This window comes from Pituophis catenifer, unplaced genomic scaffold (assembly GCF_029215685.1).
Source record: "Pituophis catenifer annectens isolate HBS135680 unplaced genomic scaffold, rPitCat1.0.hap2 SCAF_2, whole genome shotgun sequence".
Taxonomy (NCBI): Eukaryota; Metazoa; Chordata; class Lepidosauria; order Squamata; family Colubridae; genus Pituophis; species Pituophis catenifer.
The window spans coordinates 94,720,908-94,744,015 of NW_027256882.1; the positions used below are offsets into that span (position 1 = coordinate 94,720,908).

At 36.8% G+C, this 23,108-nt stretch overlaps 1 protein-coding gene across 4 annotated transcripts in view; it reads right to left on the reverse strand.

The window, feature by feature from the left end:
* Positions 1 to 14,753: 14,753 nt before the first annotated feature.
* The window catches only part of GRIA1 (glutamate ionotropic receptor AMPA type subunit 1), a 235,904-nt gene continuing 227,549 nt past the window's right edge, over positions 14,754 to 23,108 (reverse strand). For all 4 annotated transcript variants that reach the window (XM_070933859.1, XM_070933858.1, XM_070933856.1 and 1 more), the window contains 2 exons: positions 17,673 to 17,807; positions 14,754 to 14,945 (listed from right to left, as the gene is read on the reverse strand). In XM_070933859.1, the coding sequence (XP_070789960.1) occupies positions 14,754 to 14,945; positions 17,673 to 17,807 (327 nt within the window). The remainder of the gene's footprint in view (positions 14,946 to 17,672; positions 17,808 to 23,108) is intronic.

Genomic DNA, 23,108 nt, shown 5'->3' on the forward strand with positions numbered 1-23,108 from the left:
AATGGAATGTTTTAAAATGGTGTCAAAATCAACAAATCAGCCCTTGGGACAAAGTGGCTTTTAAGCTTCTGTCAAGAACGCATTGATTTCTCATTCTGCTTATACAAACAACATCATGTACCTTTTATCTAAGAAGTATGGATGACAATGTGCCATTAATTCTGATGCCAGCCTGAATGAAGAAGGAATTACTGGCAAGGCGGTTTAGAGAACATGTTAAACCATCCCTATAGAGTAATGAACACACGATGTGACTGTTATATTATCTCATATTGATTCTCAGGAATGAAAAAATACTTTGACAATCAGCCTGTGCCATCACACAGACCATGTGGCTAATAAAAGAGATGTGCATTTTGTATATTATTATTCCAGAGAGAGTGCTGTGTTAACATTAACTTATTAAATCTCAGAAATAACTCTCATGATTGGATTTAAATGTATTTCAGACTGGCAGGTACAGCACAGCATAATGAATGTGCCTTGCATGATTTTAGGGAATAGTAGTTCAGATCTGGATGGCTCTGCATACTTATGTTTCAGGCAGTGAACAAATCCAATTCAATCCAGCCTAATCCATCAATAATAAAATCTACAGGTACATTTGTTCTGTGAACTAGAAAACCTGGAAATTATGTTTTTAAAGGAATCCTTCCTTTTGCAAAAGCAACGATGTTGAGATGCTTCAGCAATGCAATAACTCTCCCTCCCCCATTTTGAACTGCCATTCTCTAATTCAAAAGGCATGCTGCATCCTGAATATAAATTTATGGCCATCTCAAGCCATCCAGAATACCATTCCGTCAGTTTCAACACTGTGGATGTTTCCATTTCCAGATATGTCATTTCTTTGTGTATACAAGTCTCTGTAATGCATCATACAGAAACATAGTTTTACAGAACAATAAAAATTAGCAACTTCCACCTACTGCTCTATGATGACTCAAGGCTATTGTATTACATTTGGATGCAGCACTAAACTGCAGTTTATTTTAGGACTGCAAGGAAAAGATTGGAGTGTATCAATTTATTTTCTAAACCAGTACGGTGGGGTAATGCCTATACCTGGACAAATTCATCATAACTGCTCTCCCCAGTTCTAACTCTATCCTCCTCCCTCCAGCATTAATTCTTCTTTTTCCACAGGAAAAAGGAAACAATCAATATAGCAAGTAAGTCTTCCTTTCTAAATTTCAAATAAGTGGACAGACTGCAGATAAAAGTTGCAGTCCGGCTCAGAATCTTGATTTTCTTCAAGGATGGTATTGGACCCAGATGGATTGGAAAAAATCAAAATCCCAGAAAAGCAGACATCGAGAGAGGGTCAAGCAACTTTTTAAGATCCCTCACCATAAAAAGAAAGATAATATATTGACAATCAAAGAGAAGGGAAGTGTTGAAAGAAAAGGGTTCAGAGGCCTAAATCTCAAAGCCTGAGGCCAAATCAAATAGTTTTTCTGATTTCCCTTCTGCTTCGCTGTGTGATTCAAAGTAAAATAACCTCTTTTCTACTTTTTTTTTTTAAAAAACCTGTAGCCCACTGTCTTTGTTATTAACAGAATAACAAAGTTGGAAGGGTCCTTGGAGGACTTCTAGTCCAACCCCCTACTCATGCAGGAGACCCTACACCATTTCAGACAAATGGTTCTCCAATCTCTTCTTAAAAACCTCCAGTTTTGGAGAACCCACCACCTCTGGAGGCAAGCCATTCCATTAATAATTGTTCTAACTATTAGGCAATTTATCCTTAATTTTAGCTTGATTTTCTCCTTGATTAGATTCCATCCATTGCTTCTTGTTCTGCCTTCAAATGCTTTGAAGAATAGGCTGCCCCCTCTTCTTTATGACAGTCCCTTAGATATTAGAACACTGCTATCATGTCACCCCTAGTCCTTCTTTTCATCAAACTAGACATACCCAATTCCTGCAACCACCCTTTATATGTTTGAGCTTTCAGTCCTCTTATCGTCTTTGTTGCTCTTCTCTGTACTCTTTATAGAGTCTCAACATCTTTTTTATATTGTGGCAACAAAACTGGATGCAATATTTCAAGTGCAGTCTTATCACACTTGGAATATTGTTTGTATAGGGGGCCATCATGGCATCCTTCAAATTATCACAGACAGATGCATTGTCCACACAGAACTTAAACAGCCACTCCAAAAATATTTTTACTATTATTGCCGTTCTATTCTATATGAATAGTACAGTATATTGTCCACTTATTTCTAAATCCTTTAGGTGCTTCATTCATGCTTTGACTATTTTGAGATGTTCTTGGTTCATGCTTCTCACATTCCATGTTCCAGTTGTATATGTCCTTGTTAAAAATCAAAGCCTTGTATCAATAGTGGCATAATGAATGACTAGTTTTCCTTGTGGTTTAGTCTGGCCATATAAGTACCTCCAGATTTATTTGTGAGAACACAGCATTCCTTTCCAGTAGCTCAAGTGCTTTTAAATGACCGGGGTGGGATCCCAAACTTGCCTGAATATCTACGGCAAGCACATACTGTTTTCTTGCTAATAGAATGGAAATGATTTGCCATCATGTCCCAGGAGATGGCCTTTATAATGTCACAGATAGGATCAATTTCCAATGATTTGTGGGAATCATCCTTGCTAGTAAAACTGAAAGAAGAAGTAAAATGAAGAATAATGGAAAATGAGTTGAGGACAAGTGGGACAGGGGTGAAATGTAAAATGTGTTACTACCGGTTCTGTGGGCGTGGCTTGGTGGGGGGGGTAATGTGACTGGTAGGCATGGCCAACTTTTTTTAAAAAAAACTTTTCAAAGCATTTTTTCTAATGCTTTGAAAAGCCTTTGGTGATCAGACAACTCAGCTGGGATCGTCAGAGAGGCATTTTAAAAAATGCCTCTCTGCCATCAGGTAACTCAGCTGGGATCGTCAGAGACTTTTCAAAGCATTTTTTAAAACCACCTCTTTGGCCAAGAGGTTGCAGAAAAAAATGCTTTGAAAAGCCTCTGAGGATCCCAGCTGAGCCGCGCGATCATCAGAGGTTTCTTTTTTTTTACTTTTAAAAGCATTTTTTCATTGGAAGAAGTTGTATAAAAATGCTTTTAAAAGTTTTTTAAAAAAAGCCTCTGATGATTATGCGATTCAGCTGAGCATGGGGGGGGGGGCGCAGGGATTTTTGCTACCGGTTCTCCGAAACACCTGCCGCCATTGCTACTGGATCGGGCGATCCGGTCTGAACCGGGAGCATTTCACCCCTGAAGTGGGAGCTAACAGATATAAGGGTTAGCAATGTATCCAGGAAGAGCAACTCCAGAATCAAACCACAAAGCATTTCTTTCCAGCTTCATACTGAACATAATTTTTGTATAAAGTGGCAAAGCACTATGGTAGGCTTTGACTCTATCACAAGACACATCAATCGTTCTCTTTTAATGACCCCATAATCCCTTGTGGGGTGGAGTCGGGCAATTGGATGGAGTTGAGTGTTTACTGGCCAGATGCCCTTCCTGTCACCAATACAGAGTTATATTCAGCAGATATATTCAGTGTGCCCAGAGAGAGAAATATCTGCCTCTACCTAGGATCAAACTCACAGCCTCCTGATTGTGAGGAGAGAGCTCCACCTCTAGGCCACCACACCACTCTATCACAAGACACACCAATGCTGTTGTAAATTCTTACCCAGACACAAAACCTATTATCACATTTGTGTTTTCACACTGTTGATTCCTAAGCAATTATTACCTCATATTTTTTTCTGGTAAAACAATATAAGCACTAGAGAAAGAGTTAATGTGTTAGTTATCAAAGTGATGGTGAATCTATATATTAAAAATACCGTCTGAACACATCTCTTGAAACTTGGAGACAAAATGCAATATGTGCACAAACATCTGAAGGATGGAGGGGGGAGGGAAAATGAAGAAACATGGGCCACAATGATATGACATAAACTCTGCCTGTTATGTTTGTGTGCAATGATATTGAAGTGCAAGTACAATGGGGCACAGTTTATATCATGATGTCCAGAGGTGGGTTTCAGCAGGTTCTGAGCAGTTCTGGAGAACCGGTAGTGGAAATTTTGAGTTGTTCAGAGAACCCATAAATACCACCTCTGACTGGCCTTGGCCCCATCTATTCTCTGCCTCCCGAGTCCCAATTGATTGGGAGGAAATGGGGATTTTACAGTAACCTTCCCCTGGAGTGGGGAGGGAACGGAGATTTTACAGTATCCTTCCCCTGCCATGTCGACCAAGCCACGCCCACCAAGCCATGCCATGCCACACCCACCAAGCCACACCCACAGAACTGGTACTAAAAAATTTTGAAACCCACTACTGATGATGTCCTGATGAAGGTTTTGTCCTTTTGGCATCATCATGCATGTGCTCTGAATGATTCTATTTCAATCAAACAAAGCAAATGTTCTTAGAACAATGGAAGAATATATAGTTTGCATGTGAATGTTTCAAAATCCTAGCTACAGCTACATATTTTCTTGAGAAGTTTTCCTGTGCCTTTAAAATCACAATCTACAGCCAATAACTCGGAAATCAGAGAAGCATTCTTTTTCTGAGTTGCAACCCTCGGCCCTTGAGTGGGGTGCTGAGTGCTGCAATTAGAAAAGTAGTGGCTCAGGCACCAATTTATAACCTATATTGAATTTATAAGTGAAGCTAAATTTATTTCATATATATTTAAACTTAATTAAAATTAAATGTAATTGATATAATTACTCTCCGTCTAATGTGCCCCACTGGCACATTACAAGTTACCATTTGGGAGAACAAATTTGGGAGTACTGAGTACTGAGAGGGCCTTATTCAAGCCCATTTCATTCCAAATCTAGATAAAACATGCATGTTTAGGTTTAGGCTATGAACATCCAAAATTGTTCTGTTTAATTCAGCATAGAATTAAATTCTCACAAAGCTTCTGAAAACATAAACATTTAAAGCAAAATCCTATCTAGCTCAGCTATCTCTCTCCATGGACAAAGATATTATTCTCCCAATCATGCTGCTTTTGACACTGGTGATCATATACAGAAGAACAGTAAGATGAAAAAAAAAATTCTTAGAATAGTTTATCCAGTAACTGAGATTGGTATAGATCCTACATTTATTTTTGGAAGGTAAAGCGGTTTCCCCTTTCTAGTTGTGTTTGACAATAGGAGGTGGTGCTCAGCTCCATTTCCTAGCCAATGGAGCCAGCATTGTCCGAAGTCACTTCAAACTTACTAGTAGAAAGTTAACTTGCTCTATTTAGGTACTCTTATGCTCATTCTGCAGATCAAACCACCTGCTTCAAAACAGGAGCAGCACCATCCAAGAAACATCACCATCTCCTTACTGAGGAGCATGAAACAAATAATAATGATAAAGCTACTCTATTCATGAAGAGCATTAACATGCCTTCAAAAGTTAAGATTGGCATTTTCAAGATTATAAGAGAAGATATCAGTAAAAGAGAGATCAGGTCTTCTGGCTTGTCAACTTGGCCCGTAATCAAGGTGTGGCGTGAGAAGATAGACGTGCACCTCACCCTTTGCAATATTGGGTCTGACGGGGATCCACTAGGGAAAGAAATATTATGAACATTCAGCTGGAAGTTCCAAAACAAACAGATTCAATTTGATCAATACGGAGCCAATAACTCACTCGAAATGTGGCTTTTCTTTAGTAGAAACTGCTGGGTTCAGTAGCAACAATTAACAGATAGCCAGAAATAAATAAGGCACTCTTGTGTGTTTGGAATGTTAGATCACAGCATGATATCCTTAATGTTTTATTAATAGGAAAGAAAGCAATATAATATGTTTATATTATAAGCCTTTGGGCCTGAAACACCTTTATGTGCAGACTAGAAACTTTCTATGGATCAAGGTTCTTTGTCTCCACTTCTACTTTGTTTTGTGTATGATATGTAATGTTAAGAAATAAAACATCATGCTGTGGTTTATAGGTCCTTAGTACAAGCAAGAGTTGCTGTAACGTCTTTCTGGAAACTTCTTTCTGGGAATAATTCTATTTTAATCTATCATACATTTCCATTTCTGGAATGTATACATCTGGATGAAAGTTTTAAATCACATTGCACTATAAAGAAAAACTCCCTTCTGAACATTTTTGCACGCACAAATATAGACCTTTCTAAATAAACAGCTGGAACACTTTTAAAAAAAAGTGTTTTCCGTGCCACTGCCATGGAAAAAGCATGCACATTTCAAAAGCTTTGAAAGGTTTTTAATAAAAGAGATTAGTCCAAATCTCTTTGACCTTTTGAGGCCAGTGGGCCTATTTGGAATTGTGAATATGTATGATAGATAATATCATAAAAAAGGAGGATCCATTGCTAGTTATGGCCATTCACAGTATAATATTAGAAGGTAAATGCCTATCTTTAAAAATGCCATCTATATGGAGACTAGAGGTATTGCTTGAAATATAGTTTATAACCTATAAAGCTGGTGTTTTGCTTTATAGCATGCTAGTTTCCTATTCATTTATAAAACTCTTTAAAGAACTAGTAGTAGGCCAAGGAGTTTGAGGGATGTCTGCAACTTCATTATCATCATTCCTGGGCCCAGTATTGGTATATTGAAGCCCCAAGGCCATAACAAATTACATGTGTAGCTAATGCACTAATCACTAGTATTTTTCATATTTAATTTCATCATTTTCGAGCTTAAGAGTCCTTCTGACAATTTCCTGATTAGCAATTAAATTGCTTCAAATGTTGTTGAGGACATATATACATTCACATTCAAAATAGTAGCGTGGAGATCTACTCTGACATAGTTCAGTTGTACTCACATGGTGAATAACCTCTAAAGCAATTAAACATCACTTTACACAAACACATTACTTTCCATGGAGTTATAAAAATATATTGCTCCTGATTTCTTGGCAGCCGTTTTGCTTTAAGTCTGAAGGGTACCCAGAACTGCTAATCAGGAAATTGTCTGATGAATCCCTGGGAGGAATCTGAATTTGAAGTGGGCTCAGAGCCATCACTTGTCAGGATTTTCAGGTGTATCTTTCTTGCACATAACCACAACTATACTCAGTCATGGCCATGCTGATATCAATATAATCCAAGACTAATTCCTTTTGCAGAAGAATCTCCCTAGAAATTCAGACAAATATTTTAACATGTATTATTTTGTGTTACAGGAAGAAGAAAAAATATCTGGGTCTTTAATTAGGACTGCTCATACTAGAAAATTATAACCTCCATGATATTTCCAAATCCTTCAATTATTCATTTGCATTTTCTTTTATTCTTTCTTTTTATATTTGTTTGCAGATTTCTATTAATATTTAATAAACATTTTAAAAAGAGTGCTAATACCCCAGATAAATGCTCTTTCATGATTAGGTTCACTGGATAACTTTGGGACCTAGCCTACCACACAGAGATAAAATGAGTGTAGGAGAGTTATGTATTTCAGCATAGAATTTAAAAAAAATGTAAATATAAGTGTAAATAAAAATATAAATGATCTTTGAAGATTAAAAGAATTCAGATAATTTCACAGATTCCTAAACAAATAAGAAGAGCCTACATATTTAACAGCAGTTCTAGTACCTGAGAATGATAATCTTCTGATATAATTTATTTAAATTTCCCAAATGCTGAACAGACCACCATACTGCTGCTGCCCAATAAGAAATTGCTAAGAGCACAATGAATCATGGCATGAAAGTGAAATCACAGAATTTTACCTGGAGATTTACGGTTTTGAAGTTCTTTATACCGCTTTCATAGACAAATATGTCTTTTACCTGATTTTGCTCTGCTAAGAAGTATAGGATTTGCTAAACTCCTTCAGTCTGGCAACACAAAATCCACCATTGTTTAGACATTATAAATCTTAAAAAAAATAAAGTCTCATTGATCTAGAGATTCTGAAGAATTCATGAACCATGAATGAATGGAAATAATGATACTATAACTTGCAGCAGAGTAACCTTAAATTCCCTGCCCTATGGTTAACCACAGGTGGGTGGATGGGAAATAAAGGTAGAGCAATGACATGTGCAAAATAAATGCAAATAGATTTCTCAGGGTTCTGAGCTCCTAATTACCTATTTATCTAATATTGACAAGTCAACTTCCAGTGTTGTTTACTCCAGCCGAGCTCATAGTCAAGCAACAGTTTTTGAAAGAACATATAGTGCGGTAATACTACACATTTGCAAATCAGATTAGATATTTGGAAAAATACCATTTTCTATTTTTTTAAAAAAATCATTTGGCAAACCAGCCCTGCCTTATAGTTGGGGCTGGCAGATCATAGTCAGAGAACAAGTGTTAAGCACTACTTTATTTATACAGTATATTTTATCCTGCCTCCGAGACCTGCCCTCGTAAAATCACATACTAGTAATAAAGGTTGTTCAAGCACAAGCTTATCTAAATATACAAAAGCCACATGTAATATAAAACTGTGGAAATCAAGCCAAGTTTTATATTGTTGGAATTCAAAGTCACGCATAAATCATGAATGCAAAGAAATTCATTTTTATAGCTTTTTGAAAGGCTTGCAGTGAATCTGAAATGTAGATTCACTAAGTAGGAAGGCTGTTCTGCAATTCCAAGTCTACCATTGAGAAAGTTTATGTTTAACTATCCAGTTGTGCTAATTGGTGAGCACATGACCAGGGATCCTGACAGTGATCTGGAGCATGTAGGTAGAATCTTATGGGTGAAGTGAGTCATCAAGGTCTTTAGAAATAGATTTAGACCAGTCAAGATTTTAAAGGTAATAGCCAGCATTTTGAAATTCATTTGAGGCAATGAAGTTGATGATTTTGGGGTTTGCTGGTCCCCTTGTCTTCACTTTATCGCACCAATATCTGGGAAAATATGGGGTTTTTGTTTGTTTGGGTTTTTTTGCTGTTGCAAATACAGGAATAGATCCAATCTGGGTCAGTCACTGGGACCAGAGATTTTGTCTTTCAAGCTTTCAGATTCATGCTGGAGCCCATCCTCAGGGTATTTCTCTGTGGAGAAATCATTGTCTCCAGCATGAGTCTGACAGCTCAGAAGATAAAATCTCCGGTTCTGGTGACCAACCCAGATTGGATCCTGTAACATTACTTGGGAAACATATATTCACCTTCATTCATGACAGGAAGATGTGGAACAGCAGACCTCAAATGGTACCCTCCAGATGTGTTGATTTCAATAAAGGGTAATCTAACAAGAAGATGTCTATGTCTAGAAAACATGATCTTCTTTCTTTATTGCTTCTTTAAAAAAAACTATTTTTTTGGCTGACATAATGAGCAAACTAGAACTAGTTTGTTTGATTTTTTTGTGCAAAGTTTGCTTGGTTATTATGGCTCAACTATGGCTAATAGATTTTCAACCAGCCACTAAAATTCCATCTCTCTCTCTGTGTGTCATCTTCCTGCCTAACTCCCGACTACCCAGTCTGACAGATGACCCATGTCAAGGAAGGCAGCTGCACTCACAAGTAAACTGCTAAATTACATAAGGAATTTCAAAGGGATTCAAAAGTGGCTGGATACATTTTAATAGAGGATTGTGACTGAATCATAGCTGTGTAAATACTACTGAATATCCACTATTTCAAAATCACCTTCTCCAGACAGGTGGCCTCCCAATTCTGGAAATTATACTTGGAACATTTCTAGAGGATATATTCACAGGGACAAAGAAATATACTCCATGAGAAAATGTCCTGAAACAGCAAGATGCCAAGGGAATGGTCTGTACTGTATAATTGGATCATTTTATAAAAGTGAACAGTTTTAATGTCACATGCATAACACCAGTAGCAATAGGTTCCATAAAGCCAGAATAGTTTATCCTTCTGAAAACAGAAAATATTTATTCTGTAGGTACTCAGATAACGATCAAAATCAAACAGCCATGGATGCCATTTCTGTACTTCCTTATTGGATCTAACATGTAACTCCACAGTCTGAGAAGAAAACCATGCTTTAAGTCTAAGTAAATAGCTAGTATGGATGACTTTTAAATCTTTCATTGAACACGTTGAACATCTTAATATTCTGGGAGTTATAATTCAGCAGCATCTAGAGTGCCAATTCCGCCCGTCCCACTTTTGATTTACAAGATACACACAGAATTAAGCTCCATTGATTTATTATGGAACTAGCCTGCTTGTAAACCTGATCAGGATTGTAGCCCTAGAATAAATTGAATACACAATCATACAGCAAAATAAAACAAAGCAAAACAAAACAGACACTCATAGTTTAAAATATGTATGACACCATTATTATGTAATTCACCCTACAAATGTGATAACATTGTAAAAAGCTGCTAATTCTTGAATGAAAGGTGCAATCCCAATAAATTGAATATCTAGGCTAGAATTGGGTGTAAAAAAATAACAGACTCCATAAGTTGATAGAAGTTGTGTTGTCATTTTGACAAGTTATATTATATAACTTTCTCTTTCTGGGTGCTGCATTTTAAAGATAATTATATATTCTGTGCAAATAGTTAAGAATCTAAGCTAAAAGTTGTAACTTCTGAAGTACGGAATTATTTTAAATATGTTAAGTATTTAACAAGTTGTATTTTCAAGTATTTTCCAAATTGTGTCAATCTGTTTCAAGTGTACAACTGTATAAAACAAAATGAAGTTCCTCAATATACGGTAATTTTCTATTTTTCCTGACCATTTAAAATATTTGGTAGATCCTCCATTTGCAAATTATGTTCAATTCCAAGAAATAATTGCTGAGTAATCACACAAAAATTTGTTGGTTATATACTGACATGTGCCTAGTTTTATTAGTGGTGCTACAATAGCCTTCCTGAAACCACAGCCTTCCAGATGAACTGGAACCAACATCCAGACCTTCAGGCCATAATGACCACAAGACATATTTAGAAGGCTCCAATTTTAGCATGATTTAACATCATACAGCTGATTGGCATCCAAGAACTGCCAGTATTGCCAGTTGAGAGGTTACGGAATTAATAAACTTCCAAGCCAGGAGTGGACAACAGTGGTTATAGTTGCATCCATTGGGCTATAAGAATCTGTTTTCTACAGAAAGATGTAATTTGATTTGCTTCATTGTAACTGTGTCAGAAATCTCTTTAAAACCTGGCCAGTGAATATAGTTTTTTTGTGTTTACCTTGAAGGTCCATTTCAAATCAGTTGCTGGCAACAATTTAGTAGAACAATTAGCTTCTAAATCATTTTCAAAAGCTAAACTCGGTATGAAATGAACCAGATTGAGTTTTATAGCCTGGAGTTTCAAATAGCATCACTTTGTCAGTATCTACTATTTAGAATATCCCAAAAGTGCTTTTTCAAGAGGCAATTGGACTTTCTGCTTTTTCTTTGAAGAGGTTTTGCTTCTCATCCAAGAAGCTTCTTCAGCTCCAACTGGATGGTGGGGAATGGAAGGATTTATACTCCTTGTAAACAGCTGGTCATTTGTCTGGTCAACTGTCTGCAAGGAGTATAAATCCTTCCATTCCCCACCATCCAATCAGAACTGAAGAAGCTTCTTGGATGAGAAGTGAAACTTTTTCAAAGAAAAGCCAGAAAGTCCAGTTTCCTCTTGAAAAAACACATTTGGGACAACCATGACCTGGATGATTGAGAATCTCCATAGCCATTTAACTACTTAGAATACTTTCAAAATATCGAAGACAATATTTTGTGAATTGAGAACTTTTTCTTTTACAATTTAGAGAGTGTTACACATTCACATGTGATTTGGTTTCTGTATTGGCAAAGGTTTGCAAACACTAATTGCAACATATTTTGTTCTGCTTCCATTAATCCAATCTTGGGACAAAACAACATGGTTAGAGAAGAAAAATAGAGAAAGAGTTCATATTATAAAAAAATCCCAGGCAATATTTCTTTGTTTTTTACAACAATAAAAGACAAGTAAAATGGTGAGTGAAAACAAATGTAACTCTTAAACTAAAAAATAAATATATATCCAGGTACCAAAGAGCAAAATTTAATGAAAGCCAAAACTGTTAAATATGGATTCTTGTTGAGAAAATGTCAATGTCTTTAAGGGTTCCCCAATCCCCATTATTCTATATTTAAGAAAAGTGTAGTAAAAATACATATTACAAGTTAACATTTCCCAACTTCTTCAGCATCACTCTTTCTTTCCTCCCACCCTTTCATTGATCAAAAAACATTTTAAAGATGAGTTCTATTATCCATGTCCTATTATCTCAGCCTTTCTCCTTCCACAGATTCATTTAACTGGCTGGTACAATTGTTAGGCATGCCACTGATACTTTCTGCTTCAAAGACTTTGCATTTCTTTAAATTTCATGGGGCTTTTTGTTTTTTTTTGGACCACACACAAATAAATTCTTGCACTCTGCTTAAATTGGGTTTTAAGGTGGAAGATAGTTGCAGGAACTTTTAAAGTTCTTGAAACTACCAGAAATATCAGATTGTCCTTGACACTCAAAAGCTCTCTTAACAAAAAAAGCAGGTTCGGTTTAGTGAATTTGGTGCACCATAAATACATACACAGAATTAAACTCAAAATATAATCAAAAGCAGACGTAAAATAATAACAATAATAATACACCAAGAACAAGACCTCGGAGAGTTAATATCAGATGCTAAGATCTGAGTCCTGACAGATAGCTGGATGAAGTGATGAGACAAAAGCTTTCCAGTGGCACTGACAGAAAGAAATAGCTATTAGGCATGCTGTGCCCTCATAAGGGGATCTGCATTTTCCATATTGCCAGTCTTATGAAAGTGCCATCTTAAGAGAAATGGAGGAAGTGGGTGGAACAACACAGTGTTGAATGGTAAAATCAGTTCCTAGAAATCAGACTTCAGTGGCTGCTTACACTTTATGTGATATATGAATGTTTGTTTTAGAGCCAGTTGTTAGTCACACTTGTGAAAAACGAAACAAACTCATGTCATATCAAACCCCACCACGAAGTCATTTTAGTCTATAGCCTGTGTTGAAGCCTTGACCATCTTTCCTCCAATCTATGCAAGTCTTGTGTTTTGCACATTGTTATCTGCAGGTCTTAGATATTACAAATCCCTGTGGAGTTTGCACTGGCACTTGGATAAAGGTTTAGCCCCTTGTAAAATCTGGTGTTGTGATCCAGTCATGAGCAAATGCATATATGAGGATGGGAAATGTAAGAAGAGCTGGGCCTCCTCTGGACTAATGATGAAGTGGAAGATTCTCTTCTTTAACACAGTTCTCTTCAGTGAGAAGTATTTTGCTCTGCTCAAGTAGTTTATGTTCATGTTGGAGCTTTTATTTCATTGGGTGTGCTAGCATGCACATGACTGGGAGAAATACTGTCGACAAGTCCATTTTCTAGTGCTTTGGACATCTCTGTAAATTTCAGAATTTCATTGGAAGCTTGGGTTTTGAATCAGAGACAAAGTTAGGAAGCAAGGTACCAGCCGGTATGTTTTGAGTGTTCCACTTTCATTCATGAAGATGGATGAGCTGAAAACCAACCTGTTGGCTTTTCTGTAGATGCAGTTGCTGGCCAAGATTTGATTCCTGAATCTGATTTTAGTTGAGTTTTTTTTTTTAATGGAACCAGCTGCAAATATTGAGGAAGGCTGAATCTAGGTGAATGCATTTCCTTGTTGGCATCATTCAATGAAATCTAGATTTATTCTTATGTTATAGTAAATATACGCAGCTCAGTTACTCCATGGGATATTCTTTAGATGTATTCCAGAAAGACCAAAAAGCTGAATGTATTCAAAATAGTTTGGATATTTAACATTAATTGCCAATGCAGGGTTCTCTACTCAAAAATCGCCACAGGAAGGAACATTTACAGAAGTGCAAGAATGAGAAAATGGCTGTTATTTGCCTATTCATTTTTGAGAAGGCAGACAAGGAAATGTGCCTGTGTGTACACATGCACATGCATACAAATGTGTGTGTGCACACACACAAATAAACACATTTTCCTGGTTTTCCTCATGTATAGGAAATAGCCCTCGCCTTAGGTGGTTGGCTGGTAACCTGTCCAAGTGATAGCCTATTAAATGCAAATTCCAAGAACACCAATTAATTATTGGCAATTAGTGCCAATATAGGTGGCACTAACCTCTACATACTTGGGATCTTGCAAATTTGAATATGCAACGTAACTCTTAAAAAAAGAAAATCTTCCTATTTCTTTTTCCAAGTTAGGCTTTTCTTTCAACTGTCCTAGAAGTCCTTTTCCCATTTGACAGGGAAATGGAGAACTCCTTCAATACCCCTACTCAGGCTCGTTGCAACAATTTTAACACATTTTGTTGCTCCAAGTGTCCTCCCCCTTTCACTGTTAGTAGTGTAGACATTTATGGTTTGCATCCCAAACTAAACCTGATTTAAAACTTTTGAGCAGGGCAGGGCTGATATTACCCTGACATCACGGGAATTAGTAATAAAAATATATATTGCACACACTAAGAACTTATTAACAACCAAGTTAAAAACAAAATGGCGCTGTCTTCCTCAGTGTTTCTGTAACCGTGTTCTCAGGGATATCTCCAAATTATGTTCAGTCCAGTTGCCCTCTCCTTATTGCAGTACAGGTTGTACTTTCTTCTGCCTGTGGATTTACTGCAAAATAAACAGACACATACAAACACACAAAGAAAACAAAGGAAATGGATCTGATTTCTTCTAGAAGATCCACTGCATTGTCCCTCTTCTTGAATGGTTTGCTTTTGGCCCCTTGCTGGGGTAAGGGAGACCCTGGTCTCATCCAGAAGATCCATCAAGGGACAATTATAATCCCGTTGCTCCCAGGGCCATCCCAGAGTTGTGACCCATGCATGGAATCTCCTGCATGGTTTGGGGAAAATCGTGGCTCACCACCCGTCCATTTTCTCCACTGCTGGTTCCTGCTGCAGATGCTCTGGGGAGGGTTGATGTCCGTATGGCTTCATTGATTGATTGCTGTGGGATCAAACAAAAACCCTTTTTAAGAGAAACAAGGGGGGGTCTCCCCCCTGTCCTTGGTAATGGCTGGACAACAATAATATACTGTACACAATTTCTTCAACTCCTCTTCCAGTACAGTTTTATTACTTCTATATTCAATTCATTTGCTTCTAATTTTATGTAATCCAGGAAATACTCCTGATTGCTACATATTTATCTCCAGCAAAATCAGCAGGTTGTGAAGCTTTGTTTATTATCACTAGGAGATGCTTTATGTATGCCAGGGCATATGACAGACACAGAAGATACATATTCTTCAATGTCTTGAGCTTGGGTAGGCTTATTAATGAATCCTCTTATAGGATTGTAGTTTAGGTTATTTTAAGTCACAAATTAAGGGAAAATAGTTCATCTGGAAAGTGAATGAAAAATCACATTAATTAACTATTAACTGCATTGTATTTAAAGTTTCTTTTGGTCAAGTCAAATGACTGCCAGCCCGATTGGAAATTTAGATTCCCATTTATTTTTAAATATAACATTAATATGGAGGTGGGGGTTTGATTAAAATGAAAAATCAGTGGGCATAATAGGATATCATTATTTTCTCACCTCCTAATTCTTGCCTGAAAAAAGAATAAACAAATAACCCAATAAGTTTTCATTTCTCTTTCTTGGTCAGGTTCCAACACTGGAAGGAAGTGTTAGGAATTGGTATTCATAAGTGGGGAATCAAGTTCTCTCCCTCCTGCCAATTCTTTTCTGAAAATGTTTTTTTTTCCAAGTTCTTGTTATCATAGGATAATATCAGGTTCCGCCCTTAATGAACAAATAATTACTTTGTTAATTGTTTAATACTGTTAATATCAATGGTCTATCTGAATCTTAAGTATGTCATCAGTTTTGACTATCATCCCAAAGGTGCTTTTTCAAAAGGCAATTGGACTTTTTTTGTTTTTGCTTGAAAATGTTTCACTTCTCATCCAGGAAGCTTCTTCAGTTCTTAAGCTTCTTGGATGAGAAGTGTAATGTCTTCAAGAAAAAACAACGCAAGCCCAGTTGCCTTTTGAAAAAGCACTTTTGGGACAACCATGACTTGGATGATAGAATCTCCATAGACATTTTAACTATCATCTAAAGATTAAACTTTCATAACTTTCTGTTTTGCATGCATTGATGTGATGAAAAGGCTTGGTTATTGGCAGAAGAATAATAGCTAAAGATAAGATAAAAAACTAAATACAAATGGTGCAAGGAACAGATTAACTGATTTAACAAACCCTGAATTCAAAGGTTGAATTTGGGTTTGTTTATTGAGGATTAGATTCCATGCCTATGTTACGCAGAAAAATGCTTGGCTCAGATGTAGTCATTTAGGATTCTTTTCCTCAGCAAGATAGATACACGACATCTGAAAATATGTGGCATATCAGTTAGGAAGGTTGATTATTGCTGTTTACCAACCATTTGTAAAATTGGTTTGCACAAGTCTTATTTCATGATTAAGATCTTCATTTCTGTAAACTCAGTGGTGAAAGGAAAAGCTGCACTGAAAGAAAAGTGTCTTCATGGTATTCTTTAAAAATATGTATATTAAGAATCAAAGTGAACTTACTAAAATTGGTTGCAACAAGCAAGGCACAGGTTAAATATTCCATTATTTCCTAGACATCTGAACTGAAAGAGGGCAAAAGCTGTACTGTTCCTGATGCTTCTTACAAATATAAATAAACAACACATTTTTTCTGATTCCGCCAAGCAAGACTTTTTCTACATAGGAAAAGGAATTAATATTACATCTAAAATAAAGCTATGCCTTGGACAGTAAAATGGGCAGCATATACATTTAATAAATAAATAAAATCTCCAAGCTTTTTGCAAGAAGTATTGTAATTAAGTATGCAGCTACTATAATTAGCTGGTTTTGAGATACTCAAGTCAAGACTATGTACGCTTCATATGACTGTGTAAGACTAGCCGGAGCAAGTTTAGGTATATAGCCATCTTGCAGTTGCATAAGAAGGATAAGGCTTCTTAAGATTATCTAACTGAGCTATACATATCAGAACAAAAAAACACATATCTGAAATTTGTAAACTTTTCCTGAGCAGACTCTTCTTTGGACATTCTCAGTATCATGGAGCAACTAAAAGCAACTTGTACTATGGGAAAAGACAGTATTGTATTGACCGACTGCATGCTTTGAAAACAAATAGTCCCTAGTTTATTCTCTGGCATTTGAAAATTGGCATTGGGACAGAATCTTCTTGGAACCCCAAAAAGTTATTTCTAATCAGTGTGGACAATCGCAACCCAAAAGGTACCAAGCTGGAATAAAGCAGTTTTCTCTCTTTTGTAGATCTCAAACTCTGTTCTTAACTAATCAAGGATGGACTCTGAAAATGTTTTCCAAGGCCAGCCCAATTAGCCTAGATCACTTCCATTTTACTAAAAAAACATGAGGCAATTTACTAACTGTTGTGATTGATGAGGACCTGTTGAAATAAGGATGCCTGTAGAATCACTATCAAATTAAAAATATTACTCCCTAGCTCGTGACAATCTTGGCCACATGTCATTTTCAGTAAACTGCCTCACTCAGCTGAACACTTAACAGATCAGTCAGATAAAAGTCAGCGCTGTCCCTAAAATATTGACTTTCTATCCTAATCACCATCCCGGTTGGATCCATTTCTAAAAGCATATTAGGAGGCTGGCTGGTATCCTAAAGAAGGTGTGAAAGGCCTGTGAATGTGTTGCCACCTTCATCCGTTTTGATTCACTTCTGGACTTGTAACAAAACTCGATTAAGGCAACCAGCATGGCTAGTCCAAGACCACCGATGAGGATGTAGAAAACCCCGGCCACGTTGCTGAGACTCAGAGCGCTTGTTTTGTCCTACAAGAGAAAGGAAAAGGAAGAAGGGATGGGGAGGAAGGAATAAAGTTGTACTTTATCTTGACAAACACAAAAGGAATGTTTAACCTGATAACACTGGGGAGTCACCACTTTTAAAAACACATAGGACATCTCAATTTCCTTTGGCTTTTACTAATAGCCTTACCCCACCAAACACACAAAGTTGATTAAAGGTTTCAGTGCGTTTGCAACCTTTGGAAATTATTAAGTCTAAGACATCTGGTATTATCACCCTTAACTGCTTGATCATCTTTTGCCAAGATATTGTTCCCCAATCATGCTGAACTGTGATCATTCAGACTATCTGGAGATGATGAGAATTGCACTCCCATGTATCTAATGGGCACTAAGATTGGGGGAAACTAACATATGTTGCTTCAATTATTGATAAAAAGATAGCTACTCTGAGCTAATATTTACTAGTTTCCACTTTCCCTCTCCTAAAATAATTCTCTCTCTTAGAAATGCCTCTTCTTCTCTTCTTTGACTATTTCCCCCGCAATTTCTGTTGCTAAGCAACAAATCAAAACTGCTTGTTTTAATCCTAACATGTTCCTTGCCTTTTGTTCAATATTCTATTGCTGTGACACTAAGAGGTTCTGCCTTCGTTGCCTCTGTCTTTAATAGAGAAATGATTTTGCATGTATGTTATGGTGCATTTTAAAACTCAATGTTTTATTGATAATGGGAATTGTTAACCACCAATTAAACACTTTTGTTAGAAGCATGTTTTAAACATCTTTTCTCTCCATAATAACTTTGTAAGCTGGTTCTCTTCTTGTTATTATATGCATAAAAGAGAGATTATTTTGTTGGGATTTACCTGAAAAACTAACAAAAAGTGCTTGAGCAGACCAAAAACAATGTTATAAATTTTTGAAGTCACAGAAACATTCCTATAAGGGGCTTTCAGAGTTAAAAAATAGCACAAAAAGATTTAACATATGTGCATGTTTCTCAGAGAAATGCAGGTATTTCCAACTATTTCTGAATTCTCAGCAATACAGTGTTTAGATCTTTCACATATATATTTCTGGTAAAAAGTGACTTGGTTATGCCTAGCTTACAATATTTATATTATGATTATTTTTTCTAGATATGTTAATGTTTAACCAACTTTCATCAGAACTTTATAATTTTGAGATAGACGTAAGGAACTCCAGTACAAAACAAGCTCACGATAGGTGGCTTCAATAAACTATGTTGTTGAGCTATTAACCTAGGTACTATTGCATTGTTAATTGCTTTTCAGAAATTAAGAATCTGCATAACAGCACATTTCCAGCAAGGAAACTGGGTTTCCTGAGTTTCCTTGAATCCTTAGCAAAAGAAGTTTTAAATGCAAATTTCAGGACTTTAAAAAATTATTTTTTCCCCTGAGTAAGCCAAAAAGGAGTGATTGGAAAGTTGATTTTGGAAACTTACAAATGGACTAAGGGTGCAATGATTTTGAAATAAGATACTGAAATTAATGATAGGAAACCTTCCTGTGGGTAAATGCTGCTATTTTAAATGTTATAGAATAGGGTTTTCTCCTTTTTCTTTTTTTAGTATTAGTTTTTACTGTTTGTTAAAAACTTTAATAAAATAATTTTAAAATAAACTTACTTTTAAGAATTAGATTAGCATTCATTTTATATTTACATTAAACATACACACATGGATGCACATTGACAAGGGAAAATGTGATGAATGAATGAGACTTTCAAAATTAGTTGTGTTTACATTTCATTCAAATCTCAGGGTTTTTTTAGGTTTTTAAAGTCTGAGAGGTAATAGTTTAGTTGAATAGAAGTGTTGTAACCCTTTCAATGGGATTGTGTGGTGTCAGTGAGACATTATCACAAAATGTTAATATATGTTGTATTTAAATAGATTTAAATCAATCTTAATTTAAACTGCAGAAAGATTCAGACTTGAACAAGACTCATTTTTAGAGAGCATGTGCCTGTTAATCCCCAATCTCACAATACTCCACAAGACAGGGAGGAAATAGCATGCAAAATAGGATTCCCAAGGCTGGCTGAAGCTTCCCTGGAAAAAGATACTGAGTCAGATGCAAAGAGATAATGCCACAATGTAGATTTATATTGGAAAAGTACTTCTGATGCTTCCTGTAGCTTTTCGGCTCTCACATTTTCTGATAGGAGGATGTAATTTCTAATTGCAACAAGATTCTTTGGAGAGTGATGATTGTCACTTGCTGTCACTGGTCTTTCCTGGTTGGAAATTAGCACCAGGGTCACAAGCACACATTGCAGAGGCAAGGAAGTAATTTCTGCCTGCTGTGGCTTGCTTTACCTTCCTGATTCTATAAGGCCTTACTTGCTGTTTCGATCCCAACCCCTGATTTAATAGCATTAATAACAACAGTGCACAAGGAAAAGCACCAATCCCACACAATAATGCCCAAGAGAATCAAAACCCTGTTGCGGAGTAGCACAACTCTGCCATTTGTGCTTTGTGACAGATGCCTTCCCAAGGAGCTTGCCATCATGCAGCCAGCTTATTAGTGGGAGTGTAAATGTCACAGCTTGTCTCCTGCAGAGGGAGAGTGACATCGGAGGGAAGAGGAAGACTGGCAGGTAAAAAGTAAGCAGCCAACCCAGACTTTGAGAAATACACCAGCATCGTTGCCATGGTGACTGGGCTTGCTTGCTTGCTTCTCTTCAATCAGGGGCAGCTTATCCATCATTTTATTCTTGGGGAGTCTTATGACAAATAGTCCTTCAGGCTCAGGTTTTCTGGGTCTCCTTTTCACCTTTTGCATCAGTGAGAACAAGACCAAGGCATTTAACATTGCTCTTTGATATAGTTATAAATATTGAATGCTTGTGGCCAATGCCCTGGATCTACCCTGAGCAGAGTGCCATGGAAAGCTGTTGTTTTTAGGTACTTTTATTTGTGATTCACCAACTGTTTATTCCTTTGTATCCCAAGCGATTTCTTCTGGATCAATGTTTGAAAAAGCCATTTCTCAAAAGTGCCCATTTCTACAGTATGTGTAGAAGTAACCATATTACACTGATAAAGCAAGAGATGTGATAATAAAACGTCTAATTGCCTTCTTGGAAGACGGGCACATCAACGGGATATTTATACCTGTATGGGGCATTATATCAGAACAGTAATAACATTTAATGCGAAAAAGAAATACACACAGGGAAGACAGACATGATGTAACTAAAGTATGAATAACTATGAGGATGGACTCTCCAGCTCCATCAGATGAATCTACTCTCCTGGGAGTAGCTGCTAACTGCTCTTCAAGGACCTCTAAACTGCAAACCAATTCTATCTTGTGGATTGTAACCTCATTCAGAACTCAAAATCCATGGTACTAGAAAAATCAGAAACACCCAGCCATTCTGTCTTGTCAGTACTGAGTTTAAGCCTGTTTCCATCCATCCAGACTTCAACATCATCCTGGGACAAGAATTTAACAGTATTCTTTGAGAGGTCAGTGTACTGATGATACCTGTTCATAAATGACCTTGCCAGTGGCTTCATGTTCTTAAACAGGAGGGATGAGAGTATCAAGTCCTGTGGGACCTCCCAAGTCAGGGGCCTGCCTTGACCTCTCTTCCCCTATCTCCTAAAACAGAATTTAAGATCCTTTAAAACATAAGTTTATAGTCATAGATTTGGCGAGAGTAAGCTCTTGATGCTCAGTTAAGGAGAATCCTTTAGAGAGCAAGTTGATTCCCTCTGGGCATGCTGTACTAGCAATGCGGGCAAGAAGTCTACTCCTGTGAAATGCTGAATGATGGTGTCAAGCACTGTATAGTACACTACTTGTTATACTAGTGTGAAACTGGACTGACAGGCAATAGAAGAAATAAATTATATATTAAAGCTAGGAACAAATAGGCTTTTGAAATTCTCTATGCTATTTATGTGCCGAGAAATTGGATGGATAATTTCTTTCACGTTCTCTAGAAGAAAGATTCATTCTCCAATTTCTCAAAGGCAGAATTCCTCCTTAGTAGGAACAGTACCATAACTACTGCAAAACAAACTGACAATCAAAGGTGTTGAGTCCTCGCACTTATGACGAAGTCCTCGCACTTACGACGCTCATTCCTGATAGGCCAAGACGCATGGACTTGCCGGCGGGAGAATACCGCCTTCCCATTGGTTACTTAGTTTGACAGCTACAATATAAATAGCTGTCAAACGCCAAAGTTGTTGCTCTGTTTCTCACAAGCTACTACAGCTGTTGTTAGCAATAAAGAGTTCCTGTTTGATCTTAACCTAGTCTCGCCTCAGTTACTGGTCCCCGGGTCGCCCTACAGAGCAAAAGGAAAGGCTTTTGTTGGGATTTAATTGTGATACAGGAAGATGGGGAAGCTGCAGATGAAAGACGAGACATTCACAGACATGCAGACATATTTTGGTTTCCTTATCACTTATAATATTAAAATATGCATTTTATAATGTTTTTTAAAAATCTCTTTTCCTTTGCAATGTTTCTAAAGCATTTTCTCTTTGATCAAATGACATGGCAACTCGTAGGGGGGAAAAATGTACCTGACGGTATTTATATACTATGAAGCTAATGCACCTGTATAGGTAATCCAGGTCTAGAAGGCATCTGACTGGGTTTTGAACACAGTCATAGATTTTAAAACAGATACAGGCAGAAGGGCAAGTAGCATGAATTACCTTATTTAACATATAGGGCAAACAATAGGAATGGAAAGGAAATTCTATTCAAGGTGGAAGGTGGAACTAGACTAAAAGAAGTCAGCTGGGAAAAAGAAAGTGGGAATACTCTTTGTATATAGACATTTAATGGTCAGCCTGGAATTAATCTCATCATTTGGGAGAAAACAGCTAACAAAGAAATTGATAAGACAGAATGAGAGGCACAAAATCTGTGTCTCCCTACATCAAAGCTCTTTCACTGAAGGTTTCTTTCATTTTTTTGATTGCAGCTTGACCCAGTTTGGGGCTCTAGGGATTAGCTGAATGTCAGAAAAAACGACAAGGAAAATTTATAGCTCTTAATGCAACTTAATATTCATATCTTTGTAATTATAATATTGAACTCTTGTAGTTTTAAATATTTTAATAAGTTGCCTATTTCAGTATTAATATTTGTTTATGGATGGTTAAACTTTGTCTTCATTATATTTATGTTGAATATCTGTTGTCTAGTGTTGAGGTAGGGGAGGGAGGGATCTACTACACAAATCATGGAGTAGAATTTAGCAAAATACACATTGTTTAAAATTGCAATATAGGTCAGTTGCCGGGACCAGAGATTTAGGCTTTTGG